The following is a 23,422-nucleotide window of genomic DNA, read 5'->3' on the forward strand; positions in this document are numbered from 1 at the left end:
GGAGAATATCTACAGCTTAAAAAGTGGCCACACGGCACAGCAGGTTAAAAAATAATTAAAAGGCAACGGGGAGGACAGAGGAGGTCGAGAAAAACACGTCCGTCACTCGTCAACTCCAAAATAAACCAAATCCAATCAATCAACAATTTCCGGGGCGCTGATTGGACAAATAATTCAGCGACGCGCTGTAATTAGCCGAGTACTCGTTACGAGCTTTCTGTACACATGCGTGTTTCATATTAAGCAGTTTTAGTTTGACCTCTATGGAAATGGAGATGAGATATAAATAATTTGGAGGAATTTGTGCTTACTTCGAAATTGTCGAACTGTTAACTCCCGGGTACTGAAGTCTGAACTAAGAACTCAAATGAGTGTCATGCAATAATTTATTCATAAATCATTGCAAGGACAAGGTCAAGGTGAGTGGCATCACATGATTTTTTTTTTACGCAGGCCCTGGCTTTAATAGTCTAGTACAGAGAACCCATACCGTATTACCGTAGTAGCTCTGCACAACGCAAATAGGGCAGCCCTGGGGTCACTCCCATTGTGGCCTGTACACCATCCGCGATAATGAAAACGCGTAAAAGGGTAGTTTTTTCAGTGAATATGCACGATCTGCACGCGTAACGTGTTTAGGGTGTCAAAAACATGAAAAATTGGAAAAAAGGGTATCAAAATTGCAATTGCTAATACGCGGAAATGAAATTTAGGGTATGAAATTTGATGCAAGGAATAAAATCCCTGTTTAGGGTATCGTTTTAGCCAAGGTTAAATCCTTGTTTAGGGTGCTTTTCAAAAGTTGATTATCGCGGATGGTGTACAGGCCACAATGGAAGTGACCCCCCCGGGAGGGCAGCACCAATACGAAAATGTCATACCGATAAATGATGTGTCTGTTTTGCCCGGATTTTTAAGTTTGCGTTGCGAACTAGCCCTAGTCACTATTTGTTGCCCTGATCGAGGCCCCTGTTGCTTTCTTCTTCTTCTTCCTTAATTTTTTTAGTGCTGGCCTCATATGTATGAGTATTAGCGCACTGCGTACAGACAAGCTGTGCTTATTTTTACTCTAGAACCTAGAGTAGATGAGTGTATTTTTGAAGTACAGTCAACAGTACCGGGATGAATGATCCCCTGCTCTTTTCGAATAGCCTTTAGTTCTCAACGCAAACTTTAAAAACCGGGAAAAACAGACACATCATTTATCGGTATGACATTTTCGTATTGGTGCTGCCCTAGTTGTGCAGAGCTACTACGGTATGGGTTCCTTGTACTTTGCTCGAGAACTCTAGCCAAAAATTTGCTCACCGATAGCTTCACATTCTAGGCTAGACCATTGCATTCAAAATCTAGTCGGATTCGCTGAAGCATGACACCGTGTAAAGCAATGGAAGTTCAGAAGTAAACACAGCCCGATCACGACAAGCGATTGCATCAAAATGTTGCTAAAATTACACTTCAGCAAAATTTTAGACTGTCCAAAATACATAAATCTTGCTCAAAAGATACAGTTGACTCATCGAAGTAACTTTCATCCCAATTTCAACATTAACAGAATAAATAACCTCCGGTGTAAAAAATTGCACCGCTGTCCGACAGAAAAACCATAGTAAAGTACTCTAGCATCGAATGCGTAACTATCGTGTGCAAATTGAAGCTAGAGTTCTCGAGTAACTTGTACTAGCCTTTACTCGAGAACTCTAGCTTTAAATTTGCACACGATAGTTACGCATTCGATGCTAGCCTAGAGTCCTTTGCTATCGTTTTTCGGTCGGACAGCAGTGCAATTTTTTGCACCGAGGTTATTTATTCTGTTAATATTGAAATTTGGATGAAAGGTATTTCTATGATTCGACTGTAATCTTTTGAACAAGATTTGCCTATTTTGGACTGTTAAAAATTTAGCTGAAGTGTAATTTTAGCAACATTTTTGATGCAATCGCCTGTCGTGATCGGCTGTGTTTACTTCTGAACTTCCATTGCTTTTACACGGTTTCATGCTTCAGCTTAATCTGACTAGATTTTGAATGCAATGGTCTCTAGCCTAGAATGTGAAGCTATCGGTGAGCAAATTCTTGGCTAGACTTCTCGAGCAAAATAGCCTGTGATGTTCTTTAATGTGCACACTGCATTAATGTCAGAAATGCATGTTTGATTGAAATATAGTTTTTATTAATTTTTAATTTTGTTTGTTGCCGTGTTGCTGCATTGCTTGTGACCCCGAGATTGTATGTATCTCTTCATTGTTTGTTGCCTGTGTTGCAGTGTTGCTTGTGACCCTGGGCTCTGGGGGGGAGGGCATATGACCATACAGGAAAGACCCCCTTTTTGGATTTTGCAGCTCCGAAAGGCCCCCTATATTTGACCAAAATAGAGCTCCGAAAGACCCTTGAATTTGATAATTTCTCATTAATTTCTCAAAAATTGCTCATTCCTCATATTTCTCTTTTTGGCTATCTTTTAGAATATACCCACCATTTTTTACATTCACAGTGTATGTGTATGGGTCGTTCATAAAAGACCCCCATTGAAAATCTACAGTGGTAGGGTATTCTAAAAGAGTCCCTGTTTTTTTCAGGTGATTTTCAACCAAAAAGCCAAGAAAGACCCTTGATTTTGACTGTTCGCAGCTCCAAAAGCCCCCATTTTACTTGTTTACAGCCCGGTTCGCAGCTCCCAAAGACCCGCCACCTCAAAATTCCGGGGGAGCATACCCACCAAACAGAGGCGTACCGGGATTTACCGAGTACAATGTTCATTTTGGCCAATCGGCAGGTAGTTCTCATTAAGAATTGGATAGTAATTTTCTTTGTTTTACCTCACCTCAGAATTTAAAAAAAGGCACATACACCACACTAATTTTTAATATTTTTTTATCAAAAAGAATTTAAATGTTACAATATTGCTTTAAGGGTACACAACGTATTGTTGGTCGATTTCATTATTTAAATCAATATATTATCGAAAAATAACATTTTGATGATTTTTACAAATCATATACTTGGAAAATGTGCTTGATTTATTGTAGTTATAAATGAGTTATGTACATTTTTACAAAAGTTGTTTCAGTGCTTTTTACAACATAACTCAAGAACCACAGGATCTACAAAAGAATATCTGTGATATTTGAATTCTTCTACACGCTCGCTATGAATTGATCAATGTAAATTTGGCCAAACCTCACTACCATTTGCAAGATGTTGTTAACTACCAAATTGCAACAGTTGCTAACCTCAGTTCTACAATGATTTTTAATGTTAATTTATTTCTCATTTTATTTCAAATTCTCAAGATTCAAAATAGCACACACAGCATGATGCTAACAGTAAGGCAGCTCTGTAGGTTGAGTCAGAAGAAATCACTTTGTTCTTGTACAGCAAGACTATATGATCCAGGCAATGTTGTAAGGCATCACCATTGGAATAAGGGACGCAATCAATTGGTGCTCAATGCAAATGGAACTAGTAAGTAAAAGTATACAACTTAATCCCATGACAACTACCTGCCGATTGGCCAAAAAGAAGTTTTCATTTTCAATTGGACCAATCAGCAACATTCTTAGAATAATTTCACCACGCAAAAAAATTGGGGTGAATTATTTGCAAAGCTCCATTCTGATTGGTGATTAAAGTAAAGATATCATGTAATTGACCAATCAGAGGCAATGTTAGATCTGCAGGTAGTGCTCGTGGGGTTAAGAGGTTGTGCATTATATATCTGTTCTCCCTGTTGGGGAAATTTCAAAATGGCCTACCAAAATATGCTTGCCCCCCGCCTCTCATCATGCCAAAAAAGAAATCTTAAACTCAAAATGTATTAGGGACCATTCACAAACACTGGTAAGGGGGGGGGCCTGATGCAAAAAATTTCATCACAAAAAATTTTCGGGGCCCCCCTTTACAGACCTCAACAATTTCAGGCCCCCCCCCCTTTTGACATGAAAATTATGGGTCAACCCCATAGAGAAGCATATAAACAAATCTTTCCAGGAAAATTTGTGGTCATTTTTTTCAGGGCCCCCCTTAGGAGGGTCAAAAATTTCAGAGCCCCCCTTTTGCATCAGGCCCCCTAACAAGTGTTTGTGAATGGTCCCTTATCACAGCATCTTGCGAATGGTAGCGAGCTTTGGCAAAAATTGCATTGATCATTTCATAGCGAGTGTGTAGAAGAATTCAAATATCACAGATATACTTTTGTAGGTCCTGCAGTTCTTGAGTTATGTTGTAAAGAGGGCTGAAACTAAAACACTTTTTATAAAACGTATAATACTCATTAACAATGATAAATCAAGCAAGTTTTCAAAGATTTCATGATTTGTAGAATGAACTTTTGCAAAACATCAAAGTGTTATTTTTCAATAATATATTGATTAAGATAATAAAAATCAATTTTTGCCTGCTTCGACCATCAATACCTAGTCTACCCTTAATCTGTGCATTGATAACAAATAGCAACATATTATTTTGTACCATTTTTATATTGTATACAGATTTTCATTACTTCAAAAAAGCTGCATGTAGACAATATAACAAAGATGTTGGCACTAAAGGAGATCTAGTAAGTTTGGTTGACTTTTTAATATACTTTTTTGGATATTTAATTTAAAGGCATAATCTATTTTTCAAACATTGCCATCAAGCAGACCTCCAAAATGTTTTATGGGGGCTATTTTATCAGGAAATCATCCCTGTCCATTGAGTGTTGCTTTTTAATACAGGGTCTATTTAAAAAAAAGAAGGGGCCCCATCACCCTAGTATTCTTTAATTTAAGCCCTGTCATCAAGTATTATACTTGTTGATGCAAAATATTGACTAATGAACATGTATGCTAAAAGAAGTGACTTATTACTCTTAAACATGTTAAAGCTAAATTGGATATCGGTGTGGAATGGACCCGGGGAGGGGGGGGGGGCAACTTTGGTTTGGGGATGTGTAGCTGGGACTCTGAAAACTGCCTGACTTTAACCAAATTTGACAAAAAACAGACCTGAAATGATTCCAATGTTTAGACAATTTTTGCAAATTTTGTTAAAAACACGATAAAAAATTGGTACTTTTTTGAGAACATTTTGAAAAACTACCCTTTCTTTAAACCAAATTTTCATGAAATTGAGGGCCATCAATAAACCAAAATGGCCGATAGTGCCCCGGAAAATGCACCCCAAGTCTGAACTAAATGGCTGAAATGCACCCCAAGTCTGAACTAAATGGCTGAAAATGCATCCCGAATCTGCCACACATCCCTGAACCCTCATTTCTACTGTTGGCCCCCTCCCCCGAATGAAGCTGTTACTAAACAGCAGCTAAAGGGAGTATCCCATTATGCTTTGCGGTACCATAATAGAACAAAATGTGTCATAGAAAATGTACACAAAATCCCTCACTTCAACTTTCAATTACTCGCTTAAATCAGGGGAGCTTAGACTTTTGTTTGAAAAAGTATGACCCCTGAAGTATCTTGATTATATTTTGTATACATTTGCTATGGAGCATGCAGATATACTGCAATGCATGATGGGATACTCCTTTCAGCTGCTGTGGTCACTATATTACCATAATGTATACTCTTGTTATTTATCAGGTTAAAGCTATTGGATATCGGTGTGAATGGAGGCACAACTATACAGCTCATGATGCCATACTGTATGCTCTAGGAGGTGAGAGGCAAACATAACATTTTTGCATTATGCCAAAAAAATGGTTTGTCTCAAAGCTCAAGAGTGGTTTGACAACAAATGCGAAATGCAATTTTTTTAAATTCCTGACTTGGTATTTTTATGGTGTGTTAAAATTGAAAATTATAATTTCTGTTCTACAATTAAAGGACTGTATGTATAGGTTACAAATAAAATATGGAAGTGATTCAATGTTAATTCTGTGCAGTGGCAACTCGTTTTTATCCAGTCTTAGAAAGAAAAAAAAAATCTGATTTTCGCTAGACTACCCCATAGTCCACTTGCCCATTGTGCATACTCTGGATATTGTATTTAAGCTTAAAACTCTGATTTAATTAATGTGTGCACAATTGATAGGTTTTCACATCTGATCTTTTCAGTCACCCTACTCCCTCTGTTAGCTTCCCAAGTGGACTACTGACTTTGGATTGCGGTTTACATGCTTAACACGGCTGTCTATGAGCTTCTATGGATGAGATTGTCGGAAATCTGGCCTTCTAAAATTGGCCATGATGTAATGCATCTTTAAATGGATCTGGCTTGTGATTGGTACACAAGTATGCGGCCTTTGTGTTGTGTAATTGCATGAACGCGTCAGTGAGTGCATGAGCACGTCTTGTATTTGCTTGCGGTTAAATTTGATTGATAAACAAGTATGATTGACAGTGTGAGTGTTAGGGACTTTGCCTGTTCAAAATCCCATTTAAAATTGAAAGTCCATAGTCGATTTTTAACCTGGAATTTCGCGATTAATAAACTGGCAGATTCTAAAATCAGAATTGTTCAGCATTTGAAGTGCCAATACAATTATGACATTATGATATGTTGCATTCAATAATGTAAGCCTATGTACACTTTACTTTTACTGTCACTAATATAATTATATAAACTTTTTCATAACAATTTTATACTAGTATTTTGATGTAATAAATATCAGTATAATTTCGAGTTCAACTGAATGCTTTCATCATGATTAACATTAATAACATGCTTTTATTTATCAAAAATCGACTATGGCATAGTCTAGATTTTCGCCGAATATTTCAGGAAAAAATTAAAATAAAGAAAATCTTTGAAATAAAAAAAAATTGCATTTCTTTTTTTTCAAATCGCATGATTTTACAAATGCGCGCGCAAGCTTTGAGACAAACTTTTTTTCATAATATAATCTTACTTTGTACCACTAATTTTAACATTATTTAAATGTTTTATAACCTTATTTTGTGTTTGCTGGGTAGTGTGCGTGATATGAGAAACTTTAGAGAAAGAGCTAATTTGGGATGTGAAACATAGATCACTTGTAACTATGGTAGCCCCAAATTCAGAATTAAGATTAACAATTGTCAATTACACTCCAACATGATTTTACCAAGTACATGTATCATTAGCCTGAAAATGCTATTCACATTTTGTTTCAACTTTTTCACAGTTGGGGTCTCTACCACCCAGTCTGATTATTTGAAGTTTCTGTTTGAGAAGGATGACAATTTTTGTGTCCTGCCATCTTACGGATTCATACCAGCACAGAGGGAAGTTCTGTTATTAACGCTTGAAGGAAGACTTCCAGGGCTTGCAAATCTTGACCCAGCCAAGGTGATTTTAGTTTTTTATTATTACAATAATTCTTTTAAAGGATGGCTTCACACTAACAGTGACACTCCAATCACTTGTTGACCACTGGCCACCTGAGAGAACAAGGGATTGGATCTGGTTTCTATTGTTCTAAACAATAGAACACAGTTAAAGCCATGTGTGATTTGCTGCACAGCGATGCCCTCAATTTTTCTTGAATTTCTACTTTTTGCATGATTGTAATACCCAGTGGTGTACCAAAATACCATGTGAAAGACTAAGCCTGAGGTGCTTTAATGGCAACTTAAAATTTAAATTTTTATAATAAAACCGGATATCTATTTTATCTTACGTCTTGACGTATAAACTGTGTGTATATATATCACTATCCGTCTTACGCTATGTGAACCTCCGTCAATAATAATATGATCGGCGAGCTAACACACGCATTGTAGGTGCTGGAATGAAATAGCAATTTTCTTCGTTTTACCTCATTTGTTTGGCTTGAAATTTAAAGGGGACAATGTGATCAGTGAAAACTAACATTATATAGGAATCTGTTCTTCTTGCAAATCACACATTTTTACTTTAAATGGTATTCAGCGGTTGGAGTTTGAAGCCATCTATAGGTAATTATTAGTATTTGTTCTCCTTGGTTTCTGTTCCTTATTTATATACCCCCCATGAAGAAAGACCGAAGCTATACCTGTCCTACACCAAAACCTGATCTTGTTATGACAATTTGATTGATAGGGTCATGTGCAGAATCTTGTTAGCTAACAAACACTCTACTAAGATTGATACCAGTAAATGAACATTGGGGCATTTTCAAAAGTTGCAAATCAATATGATGCATGTGGTCGAAATTGCTAAGCATGGTCATCGGTCAAGCTTGCTTGCCCACGATGGGGACCTGCCGACTATTCCAAGTGCCGGTACAATGCACGGTTTATTCAATTGTTAATTGGAAATGCATGGATGAGAGATGATACCATTATCATGCAATACTCCTTTAATAAATACAATTATTATGAATGTCAATTAGCATATCACAAATGTCTCATTTATTAAAAACATATCAGTATTTGTTTTTGTACAGGTTCTTCATGGCGAACAATATATGGAAGTATTTAGACCGATGCCAAGAGCTGCCACCTTAAGGAATGAATGTGTTGTAGTTGATGTCATGGATAAGCGATCTGGAGCTTTGTTGCTATTTGACGGTACGTTTCAATATTATAATATTTTCAGTAAACCTTTGATGAGAGCGATCACATTTACTGTGTTGAAACGGACTTGTCTCTGATTTTCTGATTTGCTGCTGAGGCAATGTGCTGTTGCCGAGTGGAAATTTATGAATGAACTTTGCGTCATAAGCGTTTTTAGGTCCGCCTTTGCAACATCACAGTAGTACGCGCTCATCAAAGGGTTACTGCAAAGAGAATTGCCCTATGCATATTGGTTTGTCAACCTGAAGCTTGGAGACAAAAATGGTGTACCTCAGCATTTTTCAGCAAACCCTGAAATTAAACAATAATTTGCGTCTTTATCAATCTTGAGTGTTACAAAGCATTAGGGACCGTTCACAAACACTTGTAAGGGGGGCCTGATGCAAAAAGGGGGCCCTGAAAATTTTTGACCCTCCTAAGGGGGGGCCCTGAAAAAAATGACCACAAATTTTCCTGGAAAAATTGAGTTTATATGCTTTTCTATGGGGTTTACCCATAATTTTCATGTCAAAAAAGGGGGCCCTGAAATTTTTGAGGTCTGTAAAGGGGGCCCCGAAAAATTTTTTGATGAAATTTTTTGCATCAGGCCCCCCCCTTACAAGTGTTTGTGAACGGTTCCTTATATGCAGGTAGAATCAGGGCCGTGACACTCATAGTCAGTCTCTACAGGTATAAAAAGTAAAGTCACTTTGCAGCAAAAGTAAAGTCACTTTGAAATTGTTCATCAAAATTGTGATATATTCAACTGTTTGAGAATTACAATTTTATAAAAGAACACATGTAAGATCCAGGTGCTGTATCTATAATACAATGTACATTATCGACACACTATGCAGCTTTCTTTATCTGCATCAATAATAGAATACTGATTTCAATCGAATTGAATACATCTCTCCAGTATGAGGTTTGTACTCCACCACTGAGCGATCTAGCGATCGATTTCTAGCCAATCAGATAGGACTCCTTTTCTTTATGCTCGGTGAAATACCAATCGCCTGCCCGCCACCAACGGAGTATTTAATTTATATTTATAATACTGGGTGTCGACACTGTGCGGCATACCCCTACCAAAACAGAGTACCCCCGGGTTACAGCAATGAAACCCATTTCTGTATATATAGAGAGATAAAGAGAGAGAGAGTGAGAGGAGAATGGGAAGTAGATAATGAGAGAGGCTGCAAGGAAAAGAGACAAGGAGAGGAAGAGGAGATAGAAAGAGAAGAAGGGGGGGCATGGCAGCTGCAAATTAAATACACATACACAAACATGAGAATACAAAAATAAACTATTATACATACAGCTTCATACTTGATGAAGAAAGAAAGTCAAAATATTAATGGTTTTTATAACAAGTCTCCACATACATAAATGACCATCCAGGATTAAATAAAGTCCCAGGTTCAAATCCTGGTTTTTAAAAACCATTTCTTATTATTTTATATACTTACTAATTATGGATAAATAGAGAAGTGCAAATTCACATTCAAATGTTTATAAATTTATATTTTTTATTTTTTCCCCAGTTCATACATACGACGACAAAGACACACTGATTACATATAACCAGTTTTCTATCTTCATTGTTGGTTTCGGGGGATTTGGTGGAAAGAAAACCAGTAATCATGAAAAGGTAAGAGCCATTCATAAATTCATCAAACACTAACTTATTCAACTTTTTTTTCAAATGTTTCTTACATATCATATTAGAGAGTAAAATGCATACCAAAGCAAATTTAGCTTTGTCATACATTGACTGTTTTAATTTATACACAGCACTGTTTTTTGTGAAGCTAACAACTGATATGTTAAAAAAAAGCCGAACTTGGTTAAATTTACCCAAATTGTTGTGGACATTGAAGAATTTAAATAAAATTTGAAAGAAGTTTTGCTGTAAATTTCTTAAATGACACTCAAATTGTACACTGTGTATTATACACCACCATAAAACAATTAAGCAGTGTATGAAGTAGTCATCCTGAATATGGACATTGGGGCAGGCCTTGAAATAAGGGGAGCAAAAGCGCAAATTTGCGCCTGGTGATTGGCAAAATGCTCCTGCTTCTGTTGGAAAATTACACACAAAGACATAGACCAGGAGCAATTTATTGTTAAATTATAGTACAATTGCTCCTGGTTCCGAAATCCTTATTTCAAGGCTTGCATTGGGCTATTCCATTTAAAATCTACACTACCCCTGTGGAAGATTTTCGGAAGATTTTGGAAATATCTTCCACAGAGGGAGTATGAATTTTAAATAGAATGAAGACATTAGCAGCTCCATTTGAAACTCACCCTCCCTCAGTGGAAGAATCGGAATAATTTTTTTTCAGAGAGTGTACAACATGTATGAAATTCAAATTGAGCCACTTAATATATTCATTCCATTTGAAAATCATACTCCCTCTGTGGAATATATTTCCAAAATCTTCCACAGGGGGAGTGTGGATTTTAATTGGAATATCCCATTGGAAGATACATGACAAGTGTATGTGTGATTTTTTAATGAATTTTCAAAAAATTATGAATAACGAAAGAGTTGCCTCATCACTCGGGAAAAAATCTAGAAACTCAACATCAACTCTCAGTAGCCTCATCCAATATTGTTTTTTGCAGCCCACCATTAAGCCACCAACAAGACCAGCTGATTTTTCCGTATCCCAGGCAACATCTGTAGATCAAGCGGCTCTGTACAGACTCAGTGGAGATTATAATCCATTGCATTTTAACCCAACTGTAGCTGCAAGAGTGGGTAAGTCTGTCATATCATGAGACTCATCATATCTTTCATCTGGTAAAGGACAAATCGATGACAGCAGCACACCAGAGATGGGGAGTGGGCATGCCTAATACCTATAACCTTAGGCTTTACCCCCACTGGCCTTCCTAGTCATAATAAGATATCAGAAAAAAAATTTGGAGCAAATATTGTCACTTTCAGGCAAACCTTTGGATCCCACCCCCCCCCCCAAAAAAAAAATTCACCCCACATAATCATGTAGCCTCTTGCACAACAGAATGGATGAACACTTTCTTCAATATTGTATGGCATACCCAGGCCACAGAGCCAGGGCGAAAACTTTTAAAAAATTGTTCTGCTGACCAGCGACTAAAATCAGTATATTGCGAAGGGCACATAAATTTATATGCTAAAAAATGGGCCAAAATGAGGACAATTGTGGTCTATACACTGGGCCAAAAACCCCAGGCCAAAAACAGATGCACATTACAACTTTTGGCCATGTTTGTCCTGGTATTACTTACACCCACTCAACTTCTATTCACATTCATTTGTGTGTAAGTAAAAATTTATGTCTTTTCACAAATTAAATTGCAGGATTTTCAAAGCCTATTCTTCATGGTCTTTGCACTTTGGCGTATGGCATTCGTCATGTTCTTCAACAATATGCAAATAATGATGTTGCCAAATTCAAAGCAGTAAAGGTGAGTGTTTTGCTTGTGTAATCCAATTAAAATCAACAATCAGGGTTGTTGATTTTTTTGATTTTTTTACATGAGAAAATTTCAAAGAAAAAATTTGGTAAAATCATGGGGAAAAACCTGTTGAATTCTGCACCTTGAAAATGAATTTTTAGCAATAGATAGTGACATCATAGAGGTATTTTAATTGTATCAACATTAGGAATGAAGTAAAACAGTCAATTTAAGAAAGAAATTTACTTATATTTATCAAAAATGGTAAAAAATGAATTTTAAATTTTAATTAAAAAAAAAATCAAGTGATTTAAATCGCGATTTAAATCAGTGATTTAAATCGGCGTGATTGAAATCAAACAACCCTGTTGACAATTAAAGGAGTATTTTGTGATCCTAGCATCCTCTTTTTATGACATTCTTCAGTAGATAGACACGAAAAAAGCTTATTCCCAAAATTTCAATTGATTCTGATTTTGCTTTAGCAAGTTATGCATGATTATGTGTATTACACTGCTCCATAGATAATGTGTTGTAATTTCATTCTGGGGTACCAGAACGTAATTCAACTTTCACACTATTTTTGCTAAACGAATTAATCTGCAAGAAATTTTTTTTGTACGGCACAATTGTATGTGGCGGTATAGGGAGTCCTGGTTCTCCTTCTCTAATTCTGTTGACATAACAAATTACACCAGCTCAAAGGCCCCTCCTGGGTGGGAGGAACTGGAACCAGTTCGAGCTAAAAGCTAAAGCCATGATTTCTCTGTGATACGGAAAAACGGAATTCACAGAATTCAGGGTTTGCTCACGGAAATTTGAAAATGCCACAAAGTAGTGAAAATCTGTGTAAAATGTCCAACTTTTTGTGTTGATTTGCAAAAAAGTGATAATTTAGCAGTAATCAACCATTAAACAATCCATTCTAGCATTTATTCTAGGCCTACGATGCAAGATTCTGTCCGATACAGCTATCGGAAGTACACACAAGACAATTGATGATGCTTAATTTTAATGGGGATGTTAAGGGGAGACTACAGTAAAAAGGTACATATAATTATATAAGACAAATTACACTTTTAAAAACATGCTTGTATGAGAATGTATGCACTTTTCAGTGCTTTATAATGTAAAACGGAAAATCACGGAATCGTCCAATTTGTAACACAGAATTTAAATTTTGTAACACGGAAAAATCATGGCTTTACTAAAAGCTAAAAGGCTCTAAACAATAGTCTAGCAAGCAAGAACATTTTAGTAGTTGCATCCTTGATAATGAAAGTGAATTTGGAAGTATAATGTTGTTTCTTTTCTCTTGTGTGATTTTTTTCATAGGTCCGTTTTTCCAAGCCAGTGTATCCGGGTCAGACTATCAGGACAAATATGTGGAGGGATGGAAACAGAGTGCATTTTCAATGTGAAGTGACAGAAACCAAGGATGTAGTGATATCGGGTGCATATGTGGATTTTCATCATATTGATTGATGAAGAGGGAAATAGCTTTTATTAAGACTTGATGATAGTGCTGGCCTCCGTGTAGGGTAAAAATGCTAATATGTGATGCGATCAAGCAAAATCAGTCGGAACTCAGAAATATTGATTTTGAGATATAGCCAAAGAAAGGTAATATTTCCTTTTATTTTGGAAACTCTTTAATTCTCATATCTTTGGAACTTTTTGCTCAATTTCAATGGGGTTTTCTGCACAATACAGCTTTGCAAAGGCTTTTTTCTATCATATAAGAAAATATTTAATATTTCCGAGTTCCGACTGATTTTGCTTGATTGCATCACATATTTGAAACCAAAGCAGACCAGCACCGGACCCATGTGCGTGTATGGGGATTTCAATAATGTGCAATAATTATCTGTCCCTCTGGGTAGGCAAATTTCAAATGGCTTGCCAAAAAATGCTTGCCCCACCCTCTCTCAAGAAAAACCTTACCCCCACACTCTCTTTAATCTGCCCAAGAGGAGGAGGAAATTATTATGGGGAGGAGGAGATAATTATTGCACAGCCCCTTGCAGAACTTTCAGCTTCCACTGCTGGACTTCATCAAACTGTACTTCTCTAAATTCATTGAAATCATCTCTAGACATTCACCATGTGTTATGAAACAAATTATTTTTAAACATACTCTTTATCATGCATCATGTTGGTAATTTTATATCACATATTTAAAAATATATTTTATATACATGCATATTTTTGTACAATGATGAGTTTATCTTTTTCTCCTTGTATATAATTATATTGACTTTGCCCCCATACACTTGTTGGTGCCAATTTAGGCTTTCAAGCCTTTGCGCGTGTGGCGCTACCTTAAGCGATCTAGATTTAGCTTCATTACTTGAGTTGTGCCCAGAATTTGTGCAAACACAATATGGCGGATTGTAACCCGAGGTTTTACCATTTGTTCTACAACTGAACACACTAAGATGACTAAAAACAGACTAAGCTACTATTTAACAGTATTGTGAATCATCAACGAGTATTAAAGAAATATTTAGTATTATAGTAAGTCAAAACTGTGTTTGGTGCATATGTCATTATCCCAGTAATTATGATTATGAAGTATATAGTTCCTACTTCATAATAATAATGATCAGTCTCACATTAGGCCAGATTTCACCATGAGGTGAAAACTTGGAACTAAACCCTACAACACTTCCACAAGGTAGCTCAAGGTCTATGGGAATCAGACTTGTAGTATTGGGACCTGCCACAAGTACGGGTCCCGGGACATGAGTACGGGTACAGGTATGGGTCCCATGCTACAGGTATGGGTCCCAGGCCATGGTTATGAAATGACACAACTTTTCGATGGGGATGTATATTTTCCTATTCGGCAATGGCCATCGTCCTACTATTTGTTATTCATGACTACACCGCTTCGTGACATTGACTGCTTTAGGTTGTTTTTATTTTTCATGGGCAATGGATGTAGCCCACATTTGACAACAGAGTGGATCATGTCTTCACTCTTTTGGTCCACGGACAGAAATGCTTTCGTGAAGAGAGCAAATCAAATCAAAACATGGTAACAGTGGCGTAAGTACGGGGGGGGGGGGGGGCAGAGGGGGGCAAAATGCCAAATTGACCAATTTAGCATCGATTCTGCGCCTCCAAGCGATGAAAGTCAAAATATTTGCACGCTTCGCGAGCATTTCGGCACAGACTCAATTGAAAGAACATTTTAAGACAGTATTCAACTTCTAGTATTAAACCAAAATTAATTAGTGGTAGGCCTTATTTGTCCAAAATTTCACGCACTCAGCGCAATTGTTTCAAGAATGGGGAGGGCGTCTAAGATATTCTCGGTGGGAGGTAGGGGCGCCAACTTTGTTTCTTGTCCCGGGTGCTACAACCCTAGTTACGCCACTGCATGATAAGAAACATTGATGACAGAACAAACACATTGTTTTACTTTGACATTCAGCACCACAGACTTCTGTATCTGAATGGAAACAGGAAATGAAGGAGAAAAAGAGCTATAAATATTGATTGATTATGGCCCTAATCATTAACATTAACCAGGAATTAAGTTTCCTGCATTAAACCATGTTAACGTTTTGCCATAATGAGATCAAAAAGATATTAATTGATGCATGGTATTGATTGTTGTCATTCTTGGCTCCAGTCTTTTTCGGAAAATTAACCTGGTTAAATTATTGTAATGTGGTGGTGGTGGTGGTGGCCGGGTCAGGATAGACTGCATGTATAATTGTTTTGATGTGAACTACTGATGCGTTTCATCAGCTAAACTACACCTTATGGCGGTGCTGCCGGTGCACCTGAATGAAAAGGCGGGAAATCCTCAACTGTATAATTGTTTTTGTTTTGATGTGAACTACTGATGCATTTCATCAGCTAATGGTTGTGCGCCTGAATGAAAAGGCGGGAAATCCTCAACTGAACTGAACTGAATGGCTTATGAATTTTTGTAAATTATTCACTGTAGCCAACGTTTTTGAAATTTCCCCAAAATTTAGGGGGAAATTAGAAAAAATGAAAGCTTTTTTGATGGATATGCAAAGGTGCATAAGTTTTCAGATTTTTTGATACTTACAAATACTTTTGTGATGTTTTCTACAAATACAAGCAAAGAAACCCCAGATCTGTACGTCATAAATTTACTTGTACTTCAATACATTATGGGGCTGTGCAATAATTATGAGCCCCAGGTGGGTAAAATTTCCCAACGGCCTGCCAAAAATCGCTTAATTGCCCCCCCCCCTCTCTACCCGCCAAAAAGGCTCCCCCTTCACACATTCCAAATTTCTTGGATCTCAATTTGCAAATCTTAATAAATGGTCCAGATATATTCTGAAAACCTTTTTAGAGCATTTTATATTAAGGGGCCCCATGAATGTGTGCCATTCCTTACATTCCCCCACCCCCTCCCCGGCTTGCCAAAAATTGCTTGTACCCCTCCTTTTGGTAATGGCTGGCTAAAACTCTCTTGCCCCCGCCACCAATTTTACCCTCCCGGCTCATAATTATTGCACAGCCCCTAATGATTATTCATAAGTATTATTAAATGTTTTCTTGAACCACTGTAGAAAGTTTTATTTAAAAGGCACCCCATGAATGCCAGGGGGGGGGGGACTCCCATTGTGACCTGTATACCATCCGCGATAATCAACTTTTGAAAAGCACCCTAAACAAGGATTTCACCCTTGGCTAAAACGATACCCTGAACAGGTAACACGCGCCTGTTTTCACACCCTAAACAGGGATGTTATTCCTTGCATCAAATTTCATGCCCTAAATTTCATTTCCGTTGGCACAAAATTCCAGGTACAAGTTTTTGACAGCCTAAACACGATTTGCGTGTATCGTGCCTACCCACGAAAAACTACCCCTTTTCTGTGTTCGCGGATGGTGTACAGGCCACATTGGGAGTGAACCTCCCGGGCATGTGTGCCAAAAATCGCTTGCCAAGAATTGCTTGCCCTCCCCCCTTTGGCTGGGCAAAAATTTCTTGCCCCCTCCCAGGGCCCAAATGAAAAAACTTTATATTGAATCATTAAATTTAAGAATGCGTAAAATTGCGTATGTTTACAAGATTTTGTATGCGTTGGGACTTTTCACTTTGTATTTGAAGGGGTACTGATGTGTCATGGGACTTTTCACTTTGTATTTGAAGGGGTACTGATGTGTCAACTGTGTATAAATGCAAGAAATTAAAAAAACCGTACCACTTCGGCAGCAAAAAAAAAACTTCAGTCTTTCGTCGAACCCCCCTTGAAGTCTAATGGTGCATCCCTTACATCCTCTTGAGCAATATTAAGAAAACAATGTCCAGAAATCATCAAAAAAAATACTGATATATGGGGGTTTGCAGTTTTTGGCAGGATGCTTGGGTAGGATGGATGAGCATCCCGCTAAAAACTGCTTTTGTTGAAAACCCCCTTAGTGATTTTTTTATGTGTTCTCAGAATTCCTCAAGTGGATGTAAGGGGTTTTGCAACAAAGCTCTTCAAATATTGAATGGGGAAAAGGTCCAACAATAAAACTACTGGTAATTGCCATTACCTATTCCAGCTCCAGTGACCCCTCAATTTCACTGGACCTTTGGACATGACAGGGAAGTGGTGCTTGATTTATAGCCCCTCCAGTGAACATTAGCCCCATCACAGGGCCTTTTTTTACACACTATATACTCCGGAGACACCACGCATGCTATATCCCGATAACTGCTAAAAACCAAGTGTCGGGTCACAACCCAGTGACCGCTCCCATGGGCGACGGTCACAGAGTTTGGCAGTTCTCACGATATAATAGCATGGCATCTCGGAGTATGCATGTAAAAAGGTCCTGTGGTAGGGCCAAGCTAGTGCACATAGGCTAATCCTACCCATAATACATGTAATATGCATGAGGCATCACTGGATTTGGAACAGATAATAGGTGGGAGTGAGCATTTGGAATGGTCAATGTGGAGACATCCATTAACAGGTAGGGGGCAACCTCATAAAAGCATTAATTTTTCTTTTGTTCCCAGAGGGTCTAATTCAGTATCGAAGTTACGTTATGCTACTATGTCAACAAGATCACGCTCTTGAGTAATGAACCATGATCGAAACATACAAAGTATGGCACTTGAAGGCATATCAATAGCGTGATCCGTAACCAAGAGAATTATGTAATCACTTTGATGACGAATTGGCAACTGCTTAAAAAAAAAAAAAAATGATCACCTGCTAAATGTTTTCAGTGACAGTGGGTGACACTTAGTGGTTCTTTTATGTAGTGGCAATTCTAAATGCACCCAAAAAATAATATACAAAACAACACTTTATGCTATGCTTTTAATTTATTACCAAAATAAACCAAACCAGTTACTGTTGTAAGTTTTCATATAAAATAATGCAATATTTCAAGGCACTTTGAAAGTTGACAGTGCCAGATTGTATTACTAATTCCCTTATTGCATGGTTCCACCAATGTGCGGGGAGAGCCTCAAACTGGCAGCAAACAAGAAAGAATTACACAACCTTACACCAAAGTTAAATTTCCATTCATGTACATGTATGCTGCCAGTTCAAGGCTCTCCCGACTTGGTGCATAATGATGGAACCATGCAAGTAGCGAATATAGGATCCACAACTTGCAAGTTCCTCCAAACGCTTTTGTTGAAAACCCCCTTACAGTGATTTTTTTATGTGTTCTCAGAATTCCTCAAGTGGATGTAAGGGGTTTTGCAACAAAGCTCTTCAAATATTGAATGGGGAAAAAGGTCCAACAATAAAACTACTGGTAATTGCCATTACCTATTCCAGCTCCAGTGACCCCTCAATTTCACTGGACCTTTGGACATGACAGGGAAGTGGTGCTTGATTTATAGCCCTCCAGTGAACATTAGCCCCATCACAGGGCCTTTTTTACACTATATACTCCGGAGACACCACGCATGCTATATCCCGATAACTGCTAAAAACCAAGTGTCGGCTCACAACCCAGTGACCGCTCCCCTGGGCGACGGTCACAACGTTTGGCAGTTCTCACGATATAATAGCATGGCATCTCGGGAGTATGCATGTAAAAAAGGTCCTGTGGTAGGGCCAAGCTAGTGCACATAGGCTAATCCTACCCATAATACATGTAATATGCATGAGGCATCACTGGATTTGGAACAGATAATAGGTGGGAGTGAGCATTTGGAATGGTCAATGTGGAGACATCCATTAACAGGTAGGGGGCAACCTCATAAAAGCATTAATTTTTCTTTTTTTTTCCCAGAGGGTCTAATTCAGTATCGAAGTTACGTTATGCTACTATGTCAACAAGATCACGCTCTTGAGTAATGAACCATGATCGAAACATACAAAGTATGGCACTTGAAGGCATATCAATAGCGTGATCCGGTAACCAAGAGAATTATGTAATCACTTTGATGACGAATTGGCAACTGCTTTCCGAAATTCAAAAATGATCACCTGCTAAATGTTTTCAGTGACAGTGGGTGACACTTAGTGGTTCTTTTATGTAGTGGCAATTCTAAATGCACCCAAAAAATAATATACAAAACAACACTTTATGCTATGCTTTTAATTTATTACCAAAATAAACCAAACCAGTTACTGTTGTAAGTTTTCATATAAAATAATGCAATATTTCAAGGCACTTTGAAAGTTGACAGTGCCAGATTGTATTACTAATTCCCTTATTGCATGGTTCCACCAATGTGCGGGGAGAGCCTCAAACTGGCAGCAAACAAGAAAGAATTACACAACCTTACACCAAAGTTAAATTTCCATTCATGTACATGTATGCTGCCAGTTCAAGGCTCTCCCGCACTTGGTGCATAATGAGCGAACCATGCAAGTAGCGAATATAGGATCCACAACTTGCAAGTTCCTCCAACGCTTTTGTTGAAAACCCCCTTACAGTGATTTTTTTTATGTGTTCTCAGAATTCCTCAAGTGGATGTAAGGGGTTTTGCAACAAAGCTCTTCAAATATTGAATGGGGAAAAAGGTCCAACAATAAAACTACTGGTAATTGCCATTACCTATTCCAGCTCCAGTGACCCCTCAATTTCACTGGACCTTTGGACATGACAGGGAAGTGGTGCTTGATTTATAGCCCCTCCAGTGAACATTAGCCCCATCACAGGGCCTTTTTTTACACACTATATACTCCGGAGACACCACGCATGCTATATCCCGATAACTGCTAAAAACCAAGTGTCGGCTCACAACCCAGTGACCGCTCCCATGGGCGACGGTCACAGAGTTTGGCAGTTCTCACGATATAATAGCATGGCATCTCGGGAGTATGCATGTAAAAAAAAGGTCCTGTGGTAGGGCCAAGCTAGTGCACATAGGCTAATCCTACCCATAATACATGTAATATGCATGAGGCATCACTGGATTTGGAACAGATAATAGGTGGGAGTGAGCATTTGGAATGGTCAATGTGGAGACATCCATTAACAGGTAGGGGGCAACCTCATAAAAGCATTAATTTTTCTTTTGTTCCCAGAGGGTCTAATTCAGTATCGAAGTTACGTTATGCTACTATGTCAACAAGATCACGCTCTTGAGTAATGAACCATGATCGAAACATACAAAGTATGGCACTTGAAGGCATATCAATAGCGTGATCCGGTAACTAAGAGAATTATGTAATCACTTTGATGACGAATTGGCAACTGCTTTCCAAATTCAAAATGATCACCTGCTAAATGTTTTCAGTGACAGTGGGTGACACTTAGTGGTTCTTTTATGTAGTGGCAATTCTAAAAGAAAAAAAAAAATAATATACAAAACAACACTTTATGCTATGCTTTTAATTTATTACCAAAATAAACCAAACCAGTTACTGTTGTAAGTTTTCATATAAAATAATGCAATATTTCAAGGCACTTTGAAAGTTGACAGTGCCAGATTGTATTACTAATTCCCTTATTGCATGGTTCCACCAATGTGTGGGAGAGCCTCAAACTGGCAGCAAACAAGAAAGAATTACACAACCTTACACCAAAGTTAAATTTCCATTCATGTACATGTATGCTGCCAGTTCAAGGCTCTCCCCGCACTTGGTGCATAATGGGCGGAACCATGCAAGTAGCGAATATAGGATCCACAACTTGCAAGTTCCTCCAAACGCTTTTGTTGAAAACCCCCTTACAGTGATTTTTTTATGTGTTCTCAGAATTCCTCAAGTGGATGTAAGGGGTTTTGCAACAAAGCTCTTCAAATATTGAATGGGGAAAAAGGTCCAACAATAAAACTACTGGTAATTGCCATTACCTATTCCAGCTCCAGTGACCCCTCAATTTCACTGGACCTTTGGACATGACAGGGAAGTGGTGCTTGATTTATAGCCCCTCCAGTGAACATTAGCCCCATCACAGGGCCTTTTTTTACACACTATATACTCCGGAGACACCACGCATGCTATATCCCGATAACTGCTAAAAACCAAGTGTCGGCTCACAACCCAGTGACCACTCCCATGGGCGACGGTCACAGAGTTTGGCAGTTCTCACGATATAATAGCATGGCATCTCGGGAGTATGCATGTAAAAAAAAGGTCCTGTGGTAGGGCCAAGCTAGTGCACATAGGCTAATCCTACCCATAATACATGTAATATGCATGAGGCATCACTGGATTTGGAACAGATAATAGGTGGGAGTGAGCATTTGGAATGGTCAATGTGGAGACATCCATTAACAGGTAGTGGGCAACCTCATAAAAGCATTAATTTTTCTTTTGTTCCCAGAGGGTCTAATTCAGTATCGAAGTTACGTTATGCTACTATGTCAACAAGATCACGCTCTTGAGTAATGAACCATGATCGAAACATACAAAGTATGGCACTTGAAGGCATATCAATAGCGTGATCCGGTAACCAAGAGAATTATGTAATCACTTTGATGACGAATTGGCAACTGCTTTCCAAAAAAAAAAAATGATCACCTGCTAAATGTTTTCAGTGACAGTGGGTGACACTTAGTGGTTCTTTTATGTAGTGGCAATTCTAAATGCACCCAAAAAATAATATACAAAACAACACTTTATGCTATGCTTTTAATTTATTACCAAAATAAACCAAACCGGTTACTGTTGTAAGTTTTCATATAAAATAATGCAATATTTCAAGGCACTATGAAAGTTGACGGTGCCATATTATACATGTATTAACAATTCGCTATTCGCATGGTTCCGCCAATGTGCGGGGAGAGCCTCAAACTGGCAGCAAACATGAAGAAAGAATTACACAACCTTACACCGAAGTTAAATTTCCATTAATGTACATGTACATTTTTGTATGCTGCCAGTTCAAGGCTCTCCCCGCACTTAGTGCATAATGGCGGAACCATGCAAGTAGCGAATATAGGATCCACAACTTGCAAGTTCCTCCAAACGCCTTTTGAAAATAAGTTTACAAAAATGTAATTTGGTGTAAATGTAGCCTCATTGTTTTACATGTCTGGACCAATTTATAGCGCCACATGCGGTGTAACACCTTGCATTCGGTCAAAAAAAGGCAATTTTAAAAGTTGCACCTTTTTACATTTTCGTAAAGCATTTTTTCCATTTATTTCAAAACTCGTTAGGGGGGAACTTAAAGTTGTGGATCCTATAGTTATGCAATCAGGTCTTGTGATGTTTTAAAAAATTGATCCATTTTTTAAAATCCTGATATCGACTTAAAAACAAAGCATTTTGATTAACTGACATGAAATTGAACTTTCTGTTGAGGGCTTGACCTTTGGGGTAACTTGCAACACAATTCAATTAATGGGGAACAAGAAATTAACCAAAATTGGTATTTTATTACAAGGGAGTATGTACAGTGGAACCTTGTTAACACAAAATTGTCTGGGTCTAAAACTTTAGTTAGTGTTAAAACAGGAATCCGTGTTATATTATTAGATCTTTTGACAAAATATATACTTCCAGATTTGAAGCAATTTGTGTTACACCTTACATGTACTGGAACTTTGTGCCAACAGATTTTGAGTCAACAAGTATTCCACTGTACATAATAGTGTAGCTGAATGAATGAATTCAGATACAGGCTACTGCACATAACAAATGATAGCCTGTGAAGACTCCTATCACTGACCATCCAGGATTTGAACCTGGGACCATCGGCTTAATAGTCCGATGCTCTTCCTACTGAGCTAACGATCAGATGCATGGCAGACATTTCTTGTGCATAAGATGCATCCAAATTCAAACATTCACAAAATGTTTTAGACCATTGTTTTTTATAATACAATATGAAGAAAATTATAAAGGCACTGTTCAAACATGAGAGATCCCTAGGAAAGTAAACTTATTACCATGTGTCAAGTGGTCAATGGTTTTAGTATTAAGTTCTTTCCATAATACCCATCCTCCATGCAAATCTTCCTTTGACCAATCGCAAAAGTGATTTGTCACGTTTGCAACTTTCGGTCGTACATCGCTTTCCCAATTGCAGATCCTAGCAAGAGAAGTTGTTGATACAAATAGTCAAATAATTGGTTCTCACAATTACACTATAGGGCAATTT

General features: G+C 37.9%; 1 protein-coding gene and 1 non-coding gene across 2 annotated transcripts; one reads left to right on the top strand and one right to left on the bottom strand.

Annotated features, from left to right (window-relative positions):
• Positions 1-218: 218 nt before the first annotated feature.
• Positions 219-13,393, top strand: LOC140172509 (peroxisomal multifunctional enzyme type 2-like). Its single transcript, XM_072195654.1, has 10 exons — positions 219-419; positions 3,293-3,464; positions 4,490-4,557; positions 5,582-5,657; positions 7,105-7,268; positions 8,347-8,470; positions 10,000-10,106; positions 11,090-11,225; positions 11,811-11,917; positions 13,244-13,393. The coding sequence occupies exons 2-10, from the start codon at positions 3,314-3,316 to the stop codon at positions 13,391-13,393; spliced, it is 1,083 nt and encodes a 360-aa protein (XP_072051755.1). The 5' UTR covers positions 219-419; positions 3,293-3,313.
• A 9,592-nt stretch (positions 13,394-22,985) lies between these two features.
• Positions 22,986-23,058, bottom strand: Trnan-auu (transfer RNA asparagine (anticodon AUU)). The gene has a single exon. It is a non-coding gene; the product is annotated as a tRNA-Asn (tRNA).
• Positions 23,059-23,422: the final 364 nt, after the last annotated feature.

The sequence above is a fragment of the Amphiura filiformis genome, chromosome 16 (assembly GCF_039555335.1).
Source record: "Amphiura filiformis chromosome 16, Afil_fr2py, whole genome shotgun sequence".
Classification (NCBI taxonomy): domain Eukaryota; kingdom Metazoa; phylum Echinodermata; class Ophiuroidea; order Amphilepidida; family Amphiuridae; genus Amphiura; species Amphiura filiformis.

Bases quoted from the DNA above. Each gene is read 5' to 3' on its own strand.
- LOC140172509 (XM_072195654.1), top strand. From the start codon at position 3,314: ATGATGCTAACAGTAAGGCAGCTCTGTAGGTTGAGTCAGAAGAAATCA. The intron at 4,558-5,581 runs GTAAGTTTGGTT...GTTATTTATCAG, and splicing joins TTGGCACTAAAGGAGATCTA to GTTAAAGCTATTGGATATCG. The intron at 7,269-8,346 runs GTGATTTTAGTT...GTTTTTGTACAG, and splicing joins CAAATCTTGACCCAGCCAAG to GTTCTTCATGGCGAACAATA.